Below are 17,320 nucleotides of genomic sequence, written 5' to 3'. Positions count from 1 at the left end.
CTTCATGACCCCCATGCTCTTCCAAACCATCTGCTGAGTTCATAGGTAGAGTCACCAGAGACATGAATGTCACTGCTGAGGTAGGTAAATCTCTCAACAAGGTCGACATTCTCCCCGCAGAAAGACACACTACTGATGGCTGTGCCCAAGAAGTCATTAAATGCTTGGATCTTGGTCTTTATCCACTACACCTGCAATCCCAGATGTCCAGTAACTTCAGGGGCATCCCGCGAAGTCTCAGGATGTCCCACAGGGCAACACGATCAACTGAGTGAAATGCTTTATGAAAATCGACAAAGGCTGCAAAGAACTTGGGGGGCGGCGTGTGGCTCAGTGGGCTGTGCCTGTAATCAGAAGGTCACCGGTTCAAACCCAGCCTCAGCACGTCTGCAGGTCCTTGAGCAAGGCCTTTAAACCCCAACTCCCAAGAGCAAGTTGAGGGAGGCATAAACACAATTCCCCCACGGGGATTAATACAGTATCAATTAAAGTTGAGCCGGATACTCGGCTGAAACGAGTATCCGGTACGGATAAAGCACTTTTGACGAGTACGAGTATCATACGAGTAATACAAGTCAATATCTGTGCTCGGATTGAATAAAAATTCTCATTGGGTAGCTGACTGTGTCTGCGTTCTGTGATAGACTAGTCACAGCGCCCCTCCCCTACACACATACAGATTTATTGTGTTGCTGTGTCCCGCTCTGCTCACTCACACACAGAACACTGAGAAGAGAAGAGAACAGCGCTCTCTCTCTCTCTGTCGCTCCCTCAGTCACTCAGGATCGCGGGTTTTTTCCCGTTAACGTTTAGGGTTTCTTTAGCTTCAGGTTTGTTTGTAGAATGCGACTCGCATCTCTGCCTGTCGGAGTTTTTTTTTTCTTTTTTAACCGTCAGCTGGCTCTAGCCAGTTTTTTTTTACTTCACGCACTGAGTGTCTGACACTTTCTTGCTGTATTTTATAAAAAAAAAATAAAGGTAGTTGTGGTATAATTAATATTACAAATTAAGCTACACACACAAACACACACACACACTCTCTCTCTCTCTCTCTCTGTCTCTCTCTTACTCACTCACTCACACACACTCACACATACCTGGTGTGGAAATAAAAAAAATAAAAAAGAACCAAAAAAAAAGAAATCACACTGATCATAAAAAAATTAAAAGTTAAAAAAAGAAAGTTATGTTGAGATGAAAACTCTTGTTCATTACATTTTACTTCATAATTGCAACCGCATGTGTTGTATTCATTGTTGCAAAACTTGTTCTGTATATAGTTCGTTTGTTATCGTGATCAAAACCACTGATCTGAAGCTCAATGCTGATGCTGTCATGTAAATAGTTTTCTAATCAGCAATAAATATAACAATTTCTGATCAACCCATATCAATTGCATGCTTAAAATAACATACCGGTTAAAGCCCCACCCATTTAAAGACAACCCGACCCACTTCCAGGTCAAACCCCGCCCACTTCCGGGTTAGGCCCCGCCCATTCCGAGTACAGATACAGATACAGATAATGCTGTACTCGCTCATCCCTAGTATCAATTATTATTAATCTTTGCCGATATTCAAAGTTAGCCACAAACAAATTCATATACTTTTTGGCCATCAACTTTCTTCTTTTACTCTTAAATCAAATATGCAATAGACAATAGATATGGTGTAAATATGTTTCTAAAGTATAGACTGTAGCTTAGACTTTAGAATGCAGTGCTGATAAAATAATAATGCAATCAAGTGCATAGTCCAAAGAAACTTATGTGCTACAGCATAGGCTGCGATGTATTATTCCAAACCAGTTGCTACATACTGTCACTAAAAACTGACATATCTAAACCAATGAGCGTAGAATTGTTACCAATTAGGCAAATTATATGTTATGTTAGGGGCCCCCGACAGTGTATTTATGGAACAATCGGTTTGAAAATACAGGACAAATCATGTTCTGTATTGGTACAAAATGGAACATTTCATGATCCACCAGGAAACAAGTGGATGCACTCAGTGTCAGTCAGTTGAAGTTAAGGGCGGCTACATCCTTTATTGATTCCTGCGCATGGGAAAATAGACCCTGTTGTTCATAATAGAACTATTTTTTGCCATAATTCTTTTGTTTCAAACATCCATCCATCCATCATCTACCGCTTGTCCAGGGTTCGGGTCGCGGGGGCAGCAGCTTCAGGAGAGGCACCCAGACCTCCCTCTCCCCAGCTACCTCCACCAGCTCCTCGGGGGGGACACCGAGGCGTTCCCAGGCCAGCCGAGAGATATAATCCCTCCAGCGAGTCCTGGGTCTGCCCCGGGGCCTCCTCCCTGTAGGACATGCACGGAAAACCTCAACTGGCTCCTTTCGACGTGAAGACGCAGCGGTTCTACTCTGAGGCCCTCCCGGATGTCCGAACTTCTCACCCTATCCCTAAGGGAGAGCCCAGACACTCTGCGAAGAAACCTCATTTCGGCCGCCTGTATTCGCGATCTCATTCTTTCGGTCATTACCCATAGCTCATGACCATAGGTGAGGGTAGGGACAAAGATGGACCAATAGATCGAAAGTTTTGCTTTTTGGCTTAGTTCTTTCTTAGCCACGACGGACCGGTTAAGCGCCTGCAAAACTGTAGACGCCGATCCGATTCGTCTATCCAGCTCCCGATCTCGCCTACCCTCACTCGTGAACAAGACCCCGAGATACTTAAACTCCTCCACTTGAGGCAGTACGTCTTCCCCAACCCGAAGAGGGCAAACCACCCGTTTCCGGCTGAGAACCATGGTCTCGGACTTGGAGGTGCTAATCCGAACCCCTGACATTCCCCCTGCGGGTGGTAGGCCCACCTGGGGACAGTCCCGCTTGCCTCTTTCGGGCTATGCCCGGCCGGGCCCCACGGGCCAAGGCCCGGCCAACAGGCGCTCGCCAACGGGCCCCTCCCCCAGGCCTGGCTCCAGGGTGGGGCCCCGGTGACCCTAGTCCGGGCGAGGGAAACGGGACTTAGCACCTCCATTATGTTTATTCTTTATGTATCTATTAGGGCTGTCAAAAATAACGCGTTAACGACGTTAATTATTTTTTTGTTGTTAATTACGTCAATTTTTTTAATGCATTTCACGCATGCGCAGTGTGACGAATAATTTGTCAGGAAAGTGGTTGGGGAGCTAAAGGCGAGATGGAGCAAGGTGGGCCTATGGACGGATTCAAATATAAAAAGAATGATAATGGTACAGTTAACAAGTACAAGGTTTTTTGCAAGATTTGTAACAAGGAGTTTCAATTTCACCGGAGCTGTTCAAGCTTGAGGTACCATGTAAACGCCAAACATGCGTTTGCTGGGCCATCAAGTTCAGCAAGTGGTTTGCGCCAGACCACGCTGGATTTTCGCAGGCCATTAACAAAATCAACCTCAGATAATTTGACCGACACAATAGCAAAATGGATTGCAAAGGATTGTAGACCCATTAGCATTGTAGCATGGCTTCATGGATGTTTTGCAAGTGGCGTGTCAAGACTCATCCTATAAGCCACCGTCAAGAGCCACAGTTATGACGAAAATCCACGAGCTCTATGAAAACGAAAAAGAAAAAAGGAAAGAGGTCTTGGCTCAAGTAAATTATATCGCCCTGACAGGAGACCATTGGACATCAGTGAGTAACAACAATTACCTCGGTGTAACTGCACATTACATCAGTGACACGTGGGAACTGAAGTCTTTTGCGCTGACTATATTAAAAACTGAGGAGCGTCATTTTGCGGAGGCTTGTAAAGGACAGTTCCTGTCTGTTGCACATAAGTGGGACATCGAGGGCAAAACGACAACCATTGGGACTGACAGTGCACGCAACATGGTTGCCGCAATTCGACTTACACGCTATGAACACATGAACTGTGTCGCTCACATGCTGCAGAGAAGTGTCACCGTGAGTCTTGCTGACAGCGGCTTTGTGAAAACTTTGGTCAAGGCTCGCAAAGTTGTCGGTCATTTTAAGCACAGCCCAGAAAATGCTGCGGAGCTTCAAGCACAACAAGTCAGCCTGGGAAAGAAGCAAGAGCCATTGATCCAGGATGTTCCAACACGTTGGAATTCGACGCTGGAAATGGTCAAGCGCTTGAGCAGCAATAAAGAGGCTGTCATCGCAGCCCAGGACAATCAGGAGCACAAACTCGTTTTGCCGACCGCAGCAGAGTGGGATAAACTGCAGAAGCTGGAGACACTTCTAGAGTCATGCAGGTAAATCAGTCTGTAGCCTATCAAATAACATTGCCTTGATTATTTTCTGGAATAAATTAAACCAAGTTAAATATCAATAACATGTATGTGTCACGTTGCGTGCTGACAGGCGAGCGGGGAAACAGGCGAGCACAGTCGGTGATATGGGCAAACGGGGTTTAATAGGACTAGCAGGGCAGACAATGAACACACACCAACTAGCATCACGAAACATCACAATACAATGACGGATCTGGGAGACAGTGGGAGACGCGGACTAATATACACCAGACAAATCAAAAGGAACAGGACACAGGTGATGACAATTCGGGATTAACACGAGGTAACGAGGTGGGCGTGGCACACACGAGGATTGGACGGAGTTGGGTGTGACAGTATGTATGTAAAAAAATAATGTTAATAATAATAATATGTATATGTTGCTAACCTCTGTTCTAATATTACACTGTCTCTGTCTGTGTGTGTGTGTGTGTGTGTAGGTATGTAACTGAGCTCCTGGGTGGGGAGGCCTATGTCTCCTGTTCTGTGGTACTACCTTCTCTCTGCCACTTGCGTCTCAAGATGGAAGCCTGTGATGAGGACCCTGCATATGTGGTGAGATTCAAGACCAAGTTCAAGGAGGACCTAGCATCCCGTCAAGAACAGCTCAACAATGCATGGCTCCAGATTGCTACAGTATTGGATCCTCGTTTCAAAGACTTGAAATGCCTGCCCAAGACAGACAGGGAAGAGGTGTGGACCACACTTGAAGGAATGCTGCAACAAGAATCACCCAGAAAGTCTTCACAGACACATGATGATGGGCCACCCAGATAGAAAATCAGCCTTCTGCAAATGTGCTCAGATTCAGAACCAGAAGATGAAGAGGTCCAACCTGCCATACACAGGTACAGAGCAGAGCCCACCATTAAATTGGAGGACTGCCCCTTGAGGTGGTGGGCATCTCATTCAGGAGCCCATGAGAAGCTGACCTCACTAGCTCACAAATATCTAGCCTCTCCTGCAACCACTGTTCCCTGTGAACGACTTTTCTCAGTTGCAGGTCACATTGTGAACAAGAAAAGGTCAGCTTTACTTTCGGAAAATGTGAACAAGTTAGTTTGCCTCAGCAACTGGCTGAAAGATGATAAAGCTCAGTAGATTTGAAAGGTGATGTGCAAACAAAAAGACCAGTTTCAGTGCAACATGTTATAGTAGTTAGGCTTGCTTGAGCAACTGGATTAAAGAATGGAGGTAAAGGTAAAAGATTGTTCTTTTGGTTTGATTCAAAAGTTTTATTGAAAATATTTTTTTCCACACAAAAACACAACAGATGACTCAAATTGTGCATGATAAAAATGTGGTAGGCCACTGTTATGATTTGACTACATTTATTGCTTTCTGTTCAATTGAATACTGTAAATTGTACATCCTGGTTAAGAGGAATGCCAAAGAGGAAGCGGTGGGACATTGCAAATACAAATATTATGATGTGTAGTATGTTTCAGCTTGATTTAAACCACCATTATTTGGCTGTGTTAATAAACAGACATAATATGAAAATTATGTATCTGTGTCCTGTTATTTATCTTTTGGTATGCATTTCAGAAAAAAAAAATGGTTAGGATTCAGGTGTAGTCGCAAATAGTGATTAATCCTGATTAATCCACTGAAAATTCTGATTAAAAATTTTAATCATTTGACAGCCCTAGTATCTATGTATATGTACACCAGAAGAAAAATATTCCGTTTTCAGACCGTTTATTGTCCTCTTCATACATGCATGCATGCAAGTGCACACACACACTAACACACCACTGTAGCCTCACATCTCTGGGACCAAGGTTCAAGTCTCTGCTATAGCTCTGTGTGTGTGTGTGTGGAGTTTGCATGATCTCCCCATGTCATTGTGGGGCTTCCTCTGGGTACTCCAGTTTCTCTCCCACAGTCCAAAAAAATTCAAAGATTGATTTGTGTTACCTAATAACCCATAGGTGTGCATACGTGAGTGTGCCCTGTTTTGGGTTGATGCCCCATCCTGGTTTGTTCCCTGCCTTGTGGCCATAGAGTCTGGACCCCTGTGATCCTGAATGGGATAAGTGGTTACGGAAAATGGATGGACATACAAGACCTGCTTATGCCTTCAGTACAGCCTGGACTCTTTGAGAGATGGGTTCAACATGGTGCTGAAAGCATTCACCATGATTCATGCTGACTCAATAGCATGTTTTGTTGGGTTGAGATATGTACGTAAACTTCTGTAGGCAATTTTGGAGTGAACTCAACTCGCTGTCACATTCCTGGAACCAGTCCATTTTGGTAATCACCTGATCAAGAAAACTTCATCCCAGAAGTGAACTCTTCCTCAGGGTTTGAAGATTTTGCATTGAGAAATGCTTTTCAAAGGTCTTTGCCAACAGAACTTATCACACCCTCCTCTCTAATCTAACACTGTAGTATGTGAAAATCCTAGGAGAGTTCCTGTTTCGGAGATTTGGGAACCATTGCATCTAACCCCAACAATCAAAAACATAATGATATACTACTATATTACATTGTATGTTTTGTTGGTGTTCTTTGAGCACTGTAATATGCATTTACTACAACACCAGTACAATGAGACACCTAGAAAAAATTAAATCCAAATGGCTTTATTAATATTGATTGATATAGATTTATATATAATTATCATCATTGCTTGGATTATCACTTTTTTTTCTTCTGCTTAAATTTAAATGACAGGACATAACGAACAAGCATTCCACATGATACATTACAAAAGATAGAGAAAAAAACAAATTTGTGAATTTTCGTTATACACACACATAAATGATACTTTTTTTGTTTTTTTTTTGAGTATAAATAAGATAATGATGGGAATGATAGCATATTCTGAGAAGGAAGGATAAGCACACAAAGACAAAGAACAATTCATAAATGTTTTTTACATATCAAAGCAATTTGTTGCATAGTTAAAAGCAAACAGGACAGACCTTTTGGCATGGTGATGAATTGCATTTACAAAAGGACAACATTTAGTTTGAGTATACTTTTGTAAGTTGAGACACACACTGACTGTAAATGCTGCTTTAAGAACTGCCTATGTCTAATTACTGCTTACTCAAAAATAGTTCAATATCCAGCTATAGGAAGAGCATTGTAGTCAATAATTAAAAGACATTTTTAAAAAGCATTAATTCTGTCAATCAAATTTGACATTTAGGGGGCTACCTATATATCCAGCAACTAGAAAATGCAATGTTGTAAAACTATTTTCCCTTGGCTTGTCACTGGAATATTCAAATTAGAATAAAATGGTTACAAAAGAAAAAAACTCATTGTGAAATTAAAATTTCTTCAATGGCATACTCATTCACTTCCCACTGTTTTTCAAATGATGAAGACTGCACGATCACTGTGATTTATAGTCTTTTCTCACACTGACTATTAAAATTAAATGAGAAGTATTTAAGACGGGTTTGATTACTAACTGGTTACTAACATGTTCTCTTTATTAAGATATCTACATCTGAGGATGACAGTTTTATCCTGGCAGTTCTAATGCTACCAGTGTCAAGTTCAATCCTTAACATAGCTTATTTACCCTTTATACGGGTACATATATTACTAAAGCACCTTAATTATATTCCCTTTCAAGATCTTTAATCTATAACTTATAGGTCAAACAGCATTTTTTAACACCTAGATCAGTCTATGCCATATCAGACAGCTGGCAGTTCAAGCAACATCATCACATACATCTGGCATGGAAAGAAACACAGAATTGTATATTGTATGTTAACAGGGAGGGAACAATCCTTATTTTTCACTAGGTAAATCAAATGTCTTAAAATGCTAAAGCACTCAAACAAAATTTGAATCATACACATGGATGCCCCACTTATTTTTCCATACCTATGGCATCACTCTGCATTGGCAGTGATTGTAAACAGTGGACACAAACAGGAAAGCACAATAGCTTTTTGAAAGTTTCATTGTGTACATCAATACTCATCATAGTCACAAATAAGCTGTCACTTCAGATTAGGCCAGGAACCAATATGAAAGGCAGCTTTTTGTAAACCTTCATGTATATTTTAAAAAAAAAAAAGATTAAACAAGTGTTCTCCTAGTTTTGTATATCATATAGAGATATTTTGCACTTTTCAAAGGTTTTCATACATGCAATAACTACGTCAGGGACAATGTATCTTTATAAGTTTAATGTGTGGATAATCTTTTATCCACAAAAAATCTTTTGTTAGGGTTATTTACATCATTTAAAGCATTTTAGTAAATCTGTAAATAACTATGGTTTAATGTTATGATAGAAAGTAATATAACTGTTATAACCTTTGCCAAGCGGACTTATACTCACACCAACTTTAGAACAATTATTTAAAGCAGGGATTCTCAACACATGGGTCACAACCAAAATTTGGGTCTCGGCAAGTTATGAAAGGGTTGCAAGCAGAGTTGGAAAAGTAAGCATTTTAAAACCAGCAAAATCCTATGCTGATCCACGATCAGATTTCCCAGTCCCAATCCTAGGACTAACCTTCAGAAATGGGTCTTGGGTCTGCAAATGGTTAGAGCAAAACTAGTGAACATTCAACCAATCCAAGAAACCAAACCACAGATGCTTAATTTAAAATTCCATAGCACATCCAATCATAATTGTGCGATAGGCATTGATTGGCATAAATTGCAGAGTGCACTGCGTGCTTGATCATAAGGTTAATTTAAACCTACAGTATACCTGATATAGGGCCACGACTGAGCTGGCATGGTAAAAACTGAGTAGCAGTGCAAAAAAGGTTGAGAACCACTAATTTACAGCCTACATCCAATTCTGTAACTTGTAAAGCATCTGGCTTTGAAAATCCGTCTATGAAACTTAGCAAATACTTTCTATGCAAACTACATGTTATTGAGAGGTTAAGGGTAATAAAATAATCGTATGTAAAATACGTAATCTGTAACCCATCACTAGATTTTGTTTAAAAGGAATGTTTTGAAAGCAAATATACTACAGAACTATGATGCCTACTTCTATGAAAATTAATTTTAGACACAATAATATAAATGAATACAAACACTGTTCCCTGCAACCAGAAAAAATGATAATTGACAGCAGCTCTAAGAAGAGTTTAAGGAAGAAGGAATGGAATTTTAGCAAAGAAATGTACAAAACAAGCATCTCTACAGAGAACATTTTAAAAGGAAAGCTTTAAACTTTACTTGCTCTTTTAAAATTGGATGCAGCTGCCAACTCCCATACAGCATCTTGGCAGTGTGGGTTTCTCCCGAGCAGGGAATAGCTCTCTGTCTGTGCGTCTGGAATGCACAGTCTACAAGGAGGAGGCTGTACAAAGCCTGCCTGTTAATCAGATGAATGTGTGCATCTCAGAAGATGGACGAGCCCATCCATTTTGCAGGTTTTCCTTTAATTAAGAAATTTAGTAGACATTTCAGTTGTCATCATATCTCAGACAACATTTGGCATTAAATCTTTGAAACAAAGATTTAAATCCCACTAAAACTTCCAAAAAAACATATCTTCAAGTTGCCATGTAAAATTAAAAGCTTCAAAACAGACCTTGTTAGAAGGTATCCCTATATAAAACTATACCTAAAGTGTACTTATGTACATGTGTACATCTCTTTGTTGCGTCTCACTCCATAGCAAACATTTAACACAGACAGACAGTGAGTGTGTATCTGTATATTTACACACGCACGCATGCACACACACATTCACATACACAGAGAGAGCTCTGGAAAAAATTAAGAGACCAAAGCAACATTTTTAGTTTCACTCATTTCTCAATTTATGGGTATGCTTCTGTGTAAAATTTTATGAGAATTTAACAATGCAAATAAATAAAAAAAAAACAATGGAGTGGTGTCAATTTGTTCTAGAGTTGTGTGTGTGTGTGTGTGTGTGTATACACATTTGGGTAGTAACAGTACACGGTATATTATCATATTATTAAACTGTCTGGTACGCCCCGACGGTTCAATACACACACATTAACCGTGGTATTACTATATGCCTGTCATTTTCCTACATGTATTGTCGCAAATGTAAGACGTTTTTTTTTCCCCAAAAATACTAATAAAAAGTGGGGTCATCTTCCTCCTGGCTAAAGGTAGCTGTATATTCATATTCTATGTCATTTCAGCAATACAACGTTGTATGAGCAATGATCTCACCCATTGTTGACAAATGGCTGACACAAAGTAATGCCGTGGGGTTGGTCAGCAGCCTGCATACTTTGTACAGAACTGCACTACTTTTTAAATGATGTATATTAAAGTGTGTATTTGTGTTAATTGCAAATGTCTTAACTGTGTAATATTTGCTGTGGAATGTGTGCATTTTGTTAGCGTGTAATCGTGTCATGTAAACTCTTGGTTTCCTTGTTGTGCCATTGCTATTACTAAGCCTGTTAATACAGTATTTTGTTTTAAAACAGCTGTCATCTTCTTTATTATAATTACTCAACAACTCGGAGCAATATTTTTTTTTTGTCCTCTTTATGTGGGTGTACCATATCAAAAACACACGCTCTCTTGGGTTGTGGAGTAATATTGATTATCCATCTACACTTACTGTGTTGCAACTGCTTGTGTTTGCTTTTTAACAGTGACACATTTAGCTTCATATAAATTCTCTTCAAATAAAAAGTACTTACAGATTATTAAAGTTTAGAAGCACTTATAATTTTAATGCTTTTCTCTCCTTAATTTTATACAGTACAGACACAAACTGTGCCTAGTTAGTCATGCTGCCATTTTTCTGAATGAAGAGTTGTTATATTGAAACAGAGTTCACTGTTTAATTAAATTAATTAGGGTGATGTGTTTTTATTTTCTTCATAAATATAAAGATAAAGATAAATACAAAGATTCCGAAACCGAACTGTTACCATGGTCCTAAAACCGTGACACATACTGAACGGTTACACCCCTAATATACATGTGTGTGTGTATACACACACACACACAAACACACAAAATATATTGTATATTAACCAGTTAGTCCTTTCTAGTTTTCTTTTTCCCCCCCAAAAAAGTTTTTTTTAATATATACATAGCATGGTATAGGCAACACAGGACACTAAAACACCAATTGCACCAGGTGTATATATTGCTTTGACCCATCAAATTTTTATCATGCATGCCACACAAATGATATAAGATTTAAACAAACACCAGTGCTTATTATTTCTTATAAATCACTAAAATGTTCTGACTGCTAAGTTATCCTTTTTTTCCCCCACAAGAAACATTATGTTAAAATATATTTTAAACAGGATGTAAATTATGCCAACCTGTTTTAAGTAAATATGAATTAAACAACGGATTTTTGATTTTAAATTATGATATTATTTACAGCCGTTGCATCTTGTTCCCCAGTATGCCACCAAATTCAATAAAAATTGGGAAATTTAAAAAAAAATAAAAGATCAGCAGAGTCATGCTCTGAACAGAAATTTAGCTCTTATATGTAACCATCATTCAATAGTTATTGCAGAACACCTTTAAGCATTTTTATACAATAGAGAGAACTATTATCTGTGCGAAAAAGTGTAACAGCTGTCAAGGGCATCTAAGCAGACCAAACAATACCTTGCTTTCACCATAGTTTACTTATTTGACTGTTGCGCATCTTTCCTGAAAAGTAACTCCTGTTATACTGTCCACCTAGTGGGGATTACAAATAAAGAAATTATTTAAACAATGATATTTGAAGGGCAATCAAGTCAAAACAGATCACAGCAGCGCATTGAAAACCTTTAAAAAGGAGGCCTTTAAACAAGATTATATCAACAACACTTCAACAATGCAAACAATAAAGGGAGCACAAGTAATATTAGTATATATAGCAATTTGTTAGAGAAAATGGAAAAAGAAAGCTTTGACTGTACACAACACTTTGGCAGAACATTCCTAAAGCTTTGCTGGTGGTCCCTGACATTTGATTACTCACAATTTACCTGCAAATCACAATCGCTTTCATTATTTACAGTAAGTTGGATGTGCAAGAGTCATTTTGAAAAGTTTTGCGTATCTAAGGCTTTCATAGAACTATAAGCTAGTTTCTGTTTCAAATGGCCCACTGAATAACATCTCTAACGCCTGTAACTGTAATCACCAAATGGATTCTTGTGTGCTTTACACCCTCTTATGGCAGTAACACTTTACTTTCAAAGTACATCAGTGAAAAACTGCCTTGGTGTTCTCTCATTTAAAATGTATTTTCTAGGAATATTTAATAATTGGCAACATCAAAGATTTTTTTGCTAAACAAGGTAACAAAAACAGTAATCTGAAGCACCATTCCTCTTACTCAGTAAATTATACCTGCTGATAATTCAATCATAACAGAAAAATATAGAATATATATATATAAAAATACTTCAAAAGTATTCCATATTGATGAAGTTCTGTTTCTTGCTTTATATTCCATTGATAACTACTCACTAATGTATTGCAGAAAAAGAAAATCAGTAACGTTTCTATGAAAGTAATATATATCGCACATATACTTTATAGTAGGAAGTTGGTGCAATAGCAACATAAATAAAGATTAATATAGTACTGCAAGTTATGCAGTCATAGTATACTTGTTGGATGGTGCTAATTCAAGAAATCTGCCCAGTGTCATGTCAAATGGGGTAAACATCAAGAACAGTTTCAAACCATAGGGTAATATGCTAAATTTATTTTTTTTTGGTATTCCTCATTTATCTCATTTATTAAATGTGACCTAAGCTTTGTGTGTATGTATGTGTATATGAGAGAGAATATTATTAAAAATACTAAATATAAAAATACAGAACATTTTTAAACGGTTAATTTGTTTATATGAAATCCAAGAGGTTTCGCAAAAATTGCACAAAAAAAATAAAAAATAAAAAGACAAAAATCTTTTCTCAACATGTTCTTAGAGAAGTCAATCATTACATTTTGCTTTGTCTGAAAAACAACAGTGATCCATCTGAGGGCAGTGAAACAATTTTTGTTTTGGCCGGCTTGGAAGATGAGAAAGAAGAAATCTAAGTGAATGGGATACAAATTAATTTGAAAATATGGCTAATGACTAAATAGTACAGTAGTAGTAGTTTTCACAGAACAATAGGTAGATAAAAAGCATGGTTTAAACATGGCAGTGCTGCAGTATTGGTAACCATAAGAAAACATCATTCAGGAACATTTTCATCAAACCAGGAGACCAGAGTATTTATGCAGCTGTTGGCTAACAGAAGAGTTACAGGACTGAACAAAGATCATTTGTTGCATACGAATGCTTGGTAAGTATTACTTAAATTTACATTTAACCATGCACAGGTGTGCTATATCATTAGGCTTCTTATGGTATGTTTCATAGTGGTGATAGTGTGTGTTTATTCAGTTCTTATGTCATTTCTTTTTCTAAATAAAAGGATTCTTTACATCAGGAATTAAAAATTGCAATACATCATTTACAGGCCCTGAACAGAAATATTTTAGCACAATTTTATTCCAAGGTAAAATGTGCCATTTTACTTTCTCCCTAAATTAAAAGGCATGAAAGAGTAAGTTCTATCATGAATAAATAATATTTAATATTATATTCATCTAGATAAATTGTTGCAAGCAGACAACGTGTTTGTGATAGACTATAAATCTCCATGACAAACATGAATTCATACTGGATTTTTCACTAGTCTATATCCTGACTTAGTATTTTGGAGGATTTATTTGAACCTTACCTTAACTTTAAGCTGCAGATTGGTGCTCATTGACTTTGAACTGTTATGGACATTTATTTATATACTTACTGACTGACTTATTCACTTGAAGGAGTAGCACAGCTAGAGACTCATTCTTGTCTTAACACAAATAAAATTACATAAATGTTTCAGTGACAGAACTATTGAATAACAGCACCTAATTGTATAGCACATACCTGCCAATTAGCATTATGGTTTACTGTGAAATATAAAGACATATGCATGCACAATATATACACATACATACATATACACATGTAATTATTTAGGTTTATGTATGCATATAGTATATACGTGAATACAAAAATCTAAAAACACATTTTACTAGGTAGAAAAAAATGTGTAGAAAAAAAGTTTTAGGTAAAAACAAAAACAAAATAAATAGATTATACGAGAAATAAAATAAAGACAGGAATGGAGTTTGTGTGGTGTTTGGGTGAGGTGGAAGATGCAGCCCAAGATGACATTCCCACCTCTTAGTGTACACTGTGTAATGCAACCACCAGTACTTACAGTATACACACTCTGGGGGAGGGGGGGTCTTTGCCTGCTTCATAGAGGAAAGTGTCGCAGACAGTTGGTTGCTGCAGAATGTCCAAAAGTCCACTAGAGAGATTTTCTGAATGCGGTGTCCAAGACGTAGAATAGGGATCAGGATTACTAGAGTGTTGGTGGCAGTGGAACAGACCAGAAAACTACAGAGGTGGTTAGAGGAAGTTTTGTCTTTCTTTAGAGAAACTGGGGAGAGTCTCAATCTCAGCTTCAGCAGTGCTCTCCTCAACTACAGGGACTGTAACCGCCTCTTCAGATATTGGGACAAACTCTGGATGGGACATGAAGTTATGGATGGAACTTTTGGATTCTGGTTTCTTGAGACCTTCATAAAGGGAACTACGGAATGCATTAACCACTTTAATCTGTGGCCGGTTGCATCCGCAGATAGGTGGAATTCGTAGTATATGGAGAGAAAAAGAGAAAAAGGCAAAATTAGTATCAGATGATTTTTACAGTTTTACTGTGTACTTTGCTTTGCAATGAGGGGTGGGTTGCTATATCTGCAGAAAAAGAATGACCAATTGCTGTAAATGACTACAATCACTGTAGCCTTGGTTATACTTGCATTTTTTAGAAAGCAACACACAGTACAACACACTGAAAAATCAGGAAAAACTAAAATGTAACCATAAAATGTGCACCATGATTGAAAAAGGTATTGCTGGAAAAAAAGTGAAATGCAAGGAAAAATAAACCAATCAAATGAAATATGTTAAGAAAACAAAACATCCCAGGACCATGTGAAAATTAAGTGTGAATTACATTTTGGATCACTATATCTTGCATAAATTAATACATGAACACCCCGTGCAAAAACATTCTCACTACTTTTAAAGGCAACATCTTTTCTTTACCTGTCTAGAAAGAAAGCCATCAAAGTGCGTAAAAATACACAATTCTCTGGCTATTGGAGTCAACATAAACATACAGAGAGAGGAAAAAGACGGGTGAAAGGGAATGACATTGTTTTAAAAAAAAAAAAAAAAACGTGTGGCACACCATTACATACACATTAAATTAGAGTGACAATAGTACAAATACAAAATGCCAACTTTTAGATCCAATTAACTCAGTCTCTGTGGTGCCACAACTTGTCAGACACATCACTCATCTGAGTGATGTGTCTGACAAACTTTCAGTTCCTACCAGTGTAGGCATCAGGTACCAGCACACACTTAGAAATTGTACCTCTTGCAAAACAGCATGTACAGAATACATTTACACTGTATATTAACTATGAAGGATGCCTTGTAACACACTTACCTGTTTGCCTAAATGGAGAGGAACAAAAACAACATTCATAGAATGTGGAAGTATCAACAGGAAGGTTGTAAATGAAAATAAAAACAGAAAATGACATTTATATTTGAAAAAAGGAAAGATTTTTTTAGCAGCATTGCTGAAAAGATATTGCCTTTAGCCTTACGAATCTCATTGTCCCCAATGATTTGTGCAAACAACAAATAAACCAGCCGGAAATGGTGAATGATACCATTTAAAGGGGCGTGTGTGGACCTTCAAGACAGTGACAGATAGTGGTAGATCAGTAACAAATGCTTTTGCATTTTGAATACTTAAACAAAACTTACAGATTCAGTTCACTTAAATTATTTTCAATATAAATTTGTTGTAAGGTACATTGCAGTAATTCTCACTGATTTTCCTGAAAAATAGTTTGTTTAAGGGCTGCATTAATATATAACCAAGCACAGAACACTCTCAAAGGGGACTGTATGTGCCGAAAAGGACATTCTTCTCAGTTCCATCAGAGTTCCATCACAACTACAAGTATGAGGCATCATTGTTTGTTCGTTTGAGATTTACGTTCTTATTTCCATTTGTATTTTATTCTAATTCAAGAATAACAATCTTGCTCAAAACTATTTCGATATGAAGCCAGAAATTAGTTGTCAGTCCTTCTGTATAAATACCAGACACGCCCCCAAACAGACATATATAAACACAATGAGGGAGAAGGAAAAAAAAAAAAAACAGCAGACATACAGGCACTTGCAAGTCCTAACATTGAAAAGCAAATGGAGCAATGCCCAATCCTCAGTATTATTCCATACATTTTATGTCATAGAAACTGATATATCTACAACCTCATTTAAAAAAAAAAGTTCGGTCACTGTGTGAAATGTAAATAAAAACAGAAAGGAATGATTTGTAAATCATATAAACCCATATTTAATTGAAAATAGAACTAAGACAACATATCAAATGTTGAAACTGAGAAATACATGCTCAATTCGAATTGGATGCCAGCAACACATTTCAAAAAAGCTGGGACAGGGACAATAAAAGACTGGAAAAGATGTGTAATGCTAAAACAAAACACCTGGTTGAATATCTCACAACTAATTAGGTTCACTGGCAACAGGTCAGTCATCTCTGTGCAGTGAAGGTTCACCACTCTGTGAAAGGCAAATAGTGCAACATTTTAAGAACAATGTAGTTTATGCTGTCCTCTACCCCAACGCCTTGCTGAAGTCGACAGCTAGAATAACTCCTCTCCAAATACCACGCAGACAAGTGATCCCAAGTTCACTCTTTATCGTAGCCATTTGAAGTAGGGTAAAACTAAAAAATAAACATATGACGCCATTAGAAGCAAATAAACAATGATTAGTTTTCACCTTTACATTACTGATAATTTACATTCACCAAGATTTTCCTAATTAGTTCCTTTTAGAAACATTCACGTCAAACGCTTTTGGGTAATGCTTCTAATTAACATAAATATGCATTGTAAAGTAAATGACATACCAACGGTGCC

At 37.8% G+C, this 17,320-nt stretch overlaps 1 protein-coding gene across 1 annotated transcript in view; it reads right to left on the bottom strand.

The window, feature by feature from the left end:
• Positions 1–6,839: 6,839 nt before the first annotated feature.
• LOC140586895 (plasma membrane calcium-transporting ATPase 1-like) overlaps positions 6,840–17,320 on the bottom strand; it is a 47,192-nt gene continuing 36,711 nt past the window's right edge. The window contains exon 20 of the mRNA XM_072708385.1: positions 6,840–14,903. Within this exon, the coding sequence (XP_072564486.1) occupies positions 14,694–14,903 (210 nt within the window). The 3' untranslated portion in view covers positions 6,840–14,693. The remainder of the gene's footprint in view (positions 14,904–17,320) is intronic.

Source organism: Paramormyrops kingsleyae, unplaced genomic scaffold (assembly GCF_048594095.1).
Source record: "Paramormyrops kingsleyae isolate MSU_618 unplaced genomic scaffold, PKINGS_0.4 ups82, whole genome shotgun sequence".
NCBI lineage: Eukaryota > Metazoa > Chordata > Actinopteri > Osteoglossiformes > Mormyridae > Paramormyrops > Paramormyrops kingsleyae.
Note: the sequence above shows the minus strand (reverse complement) of the source record. Positions and strands in the feature narration are given on the sequence as shown.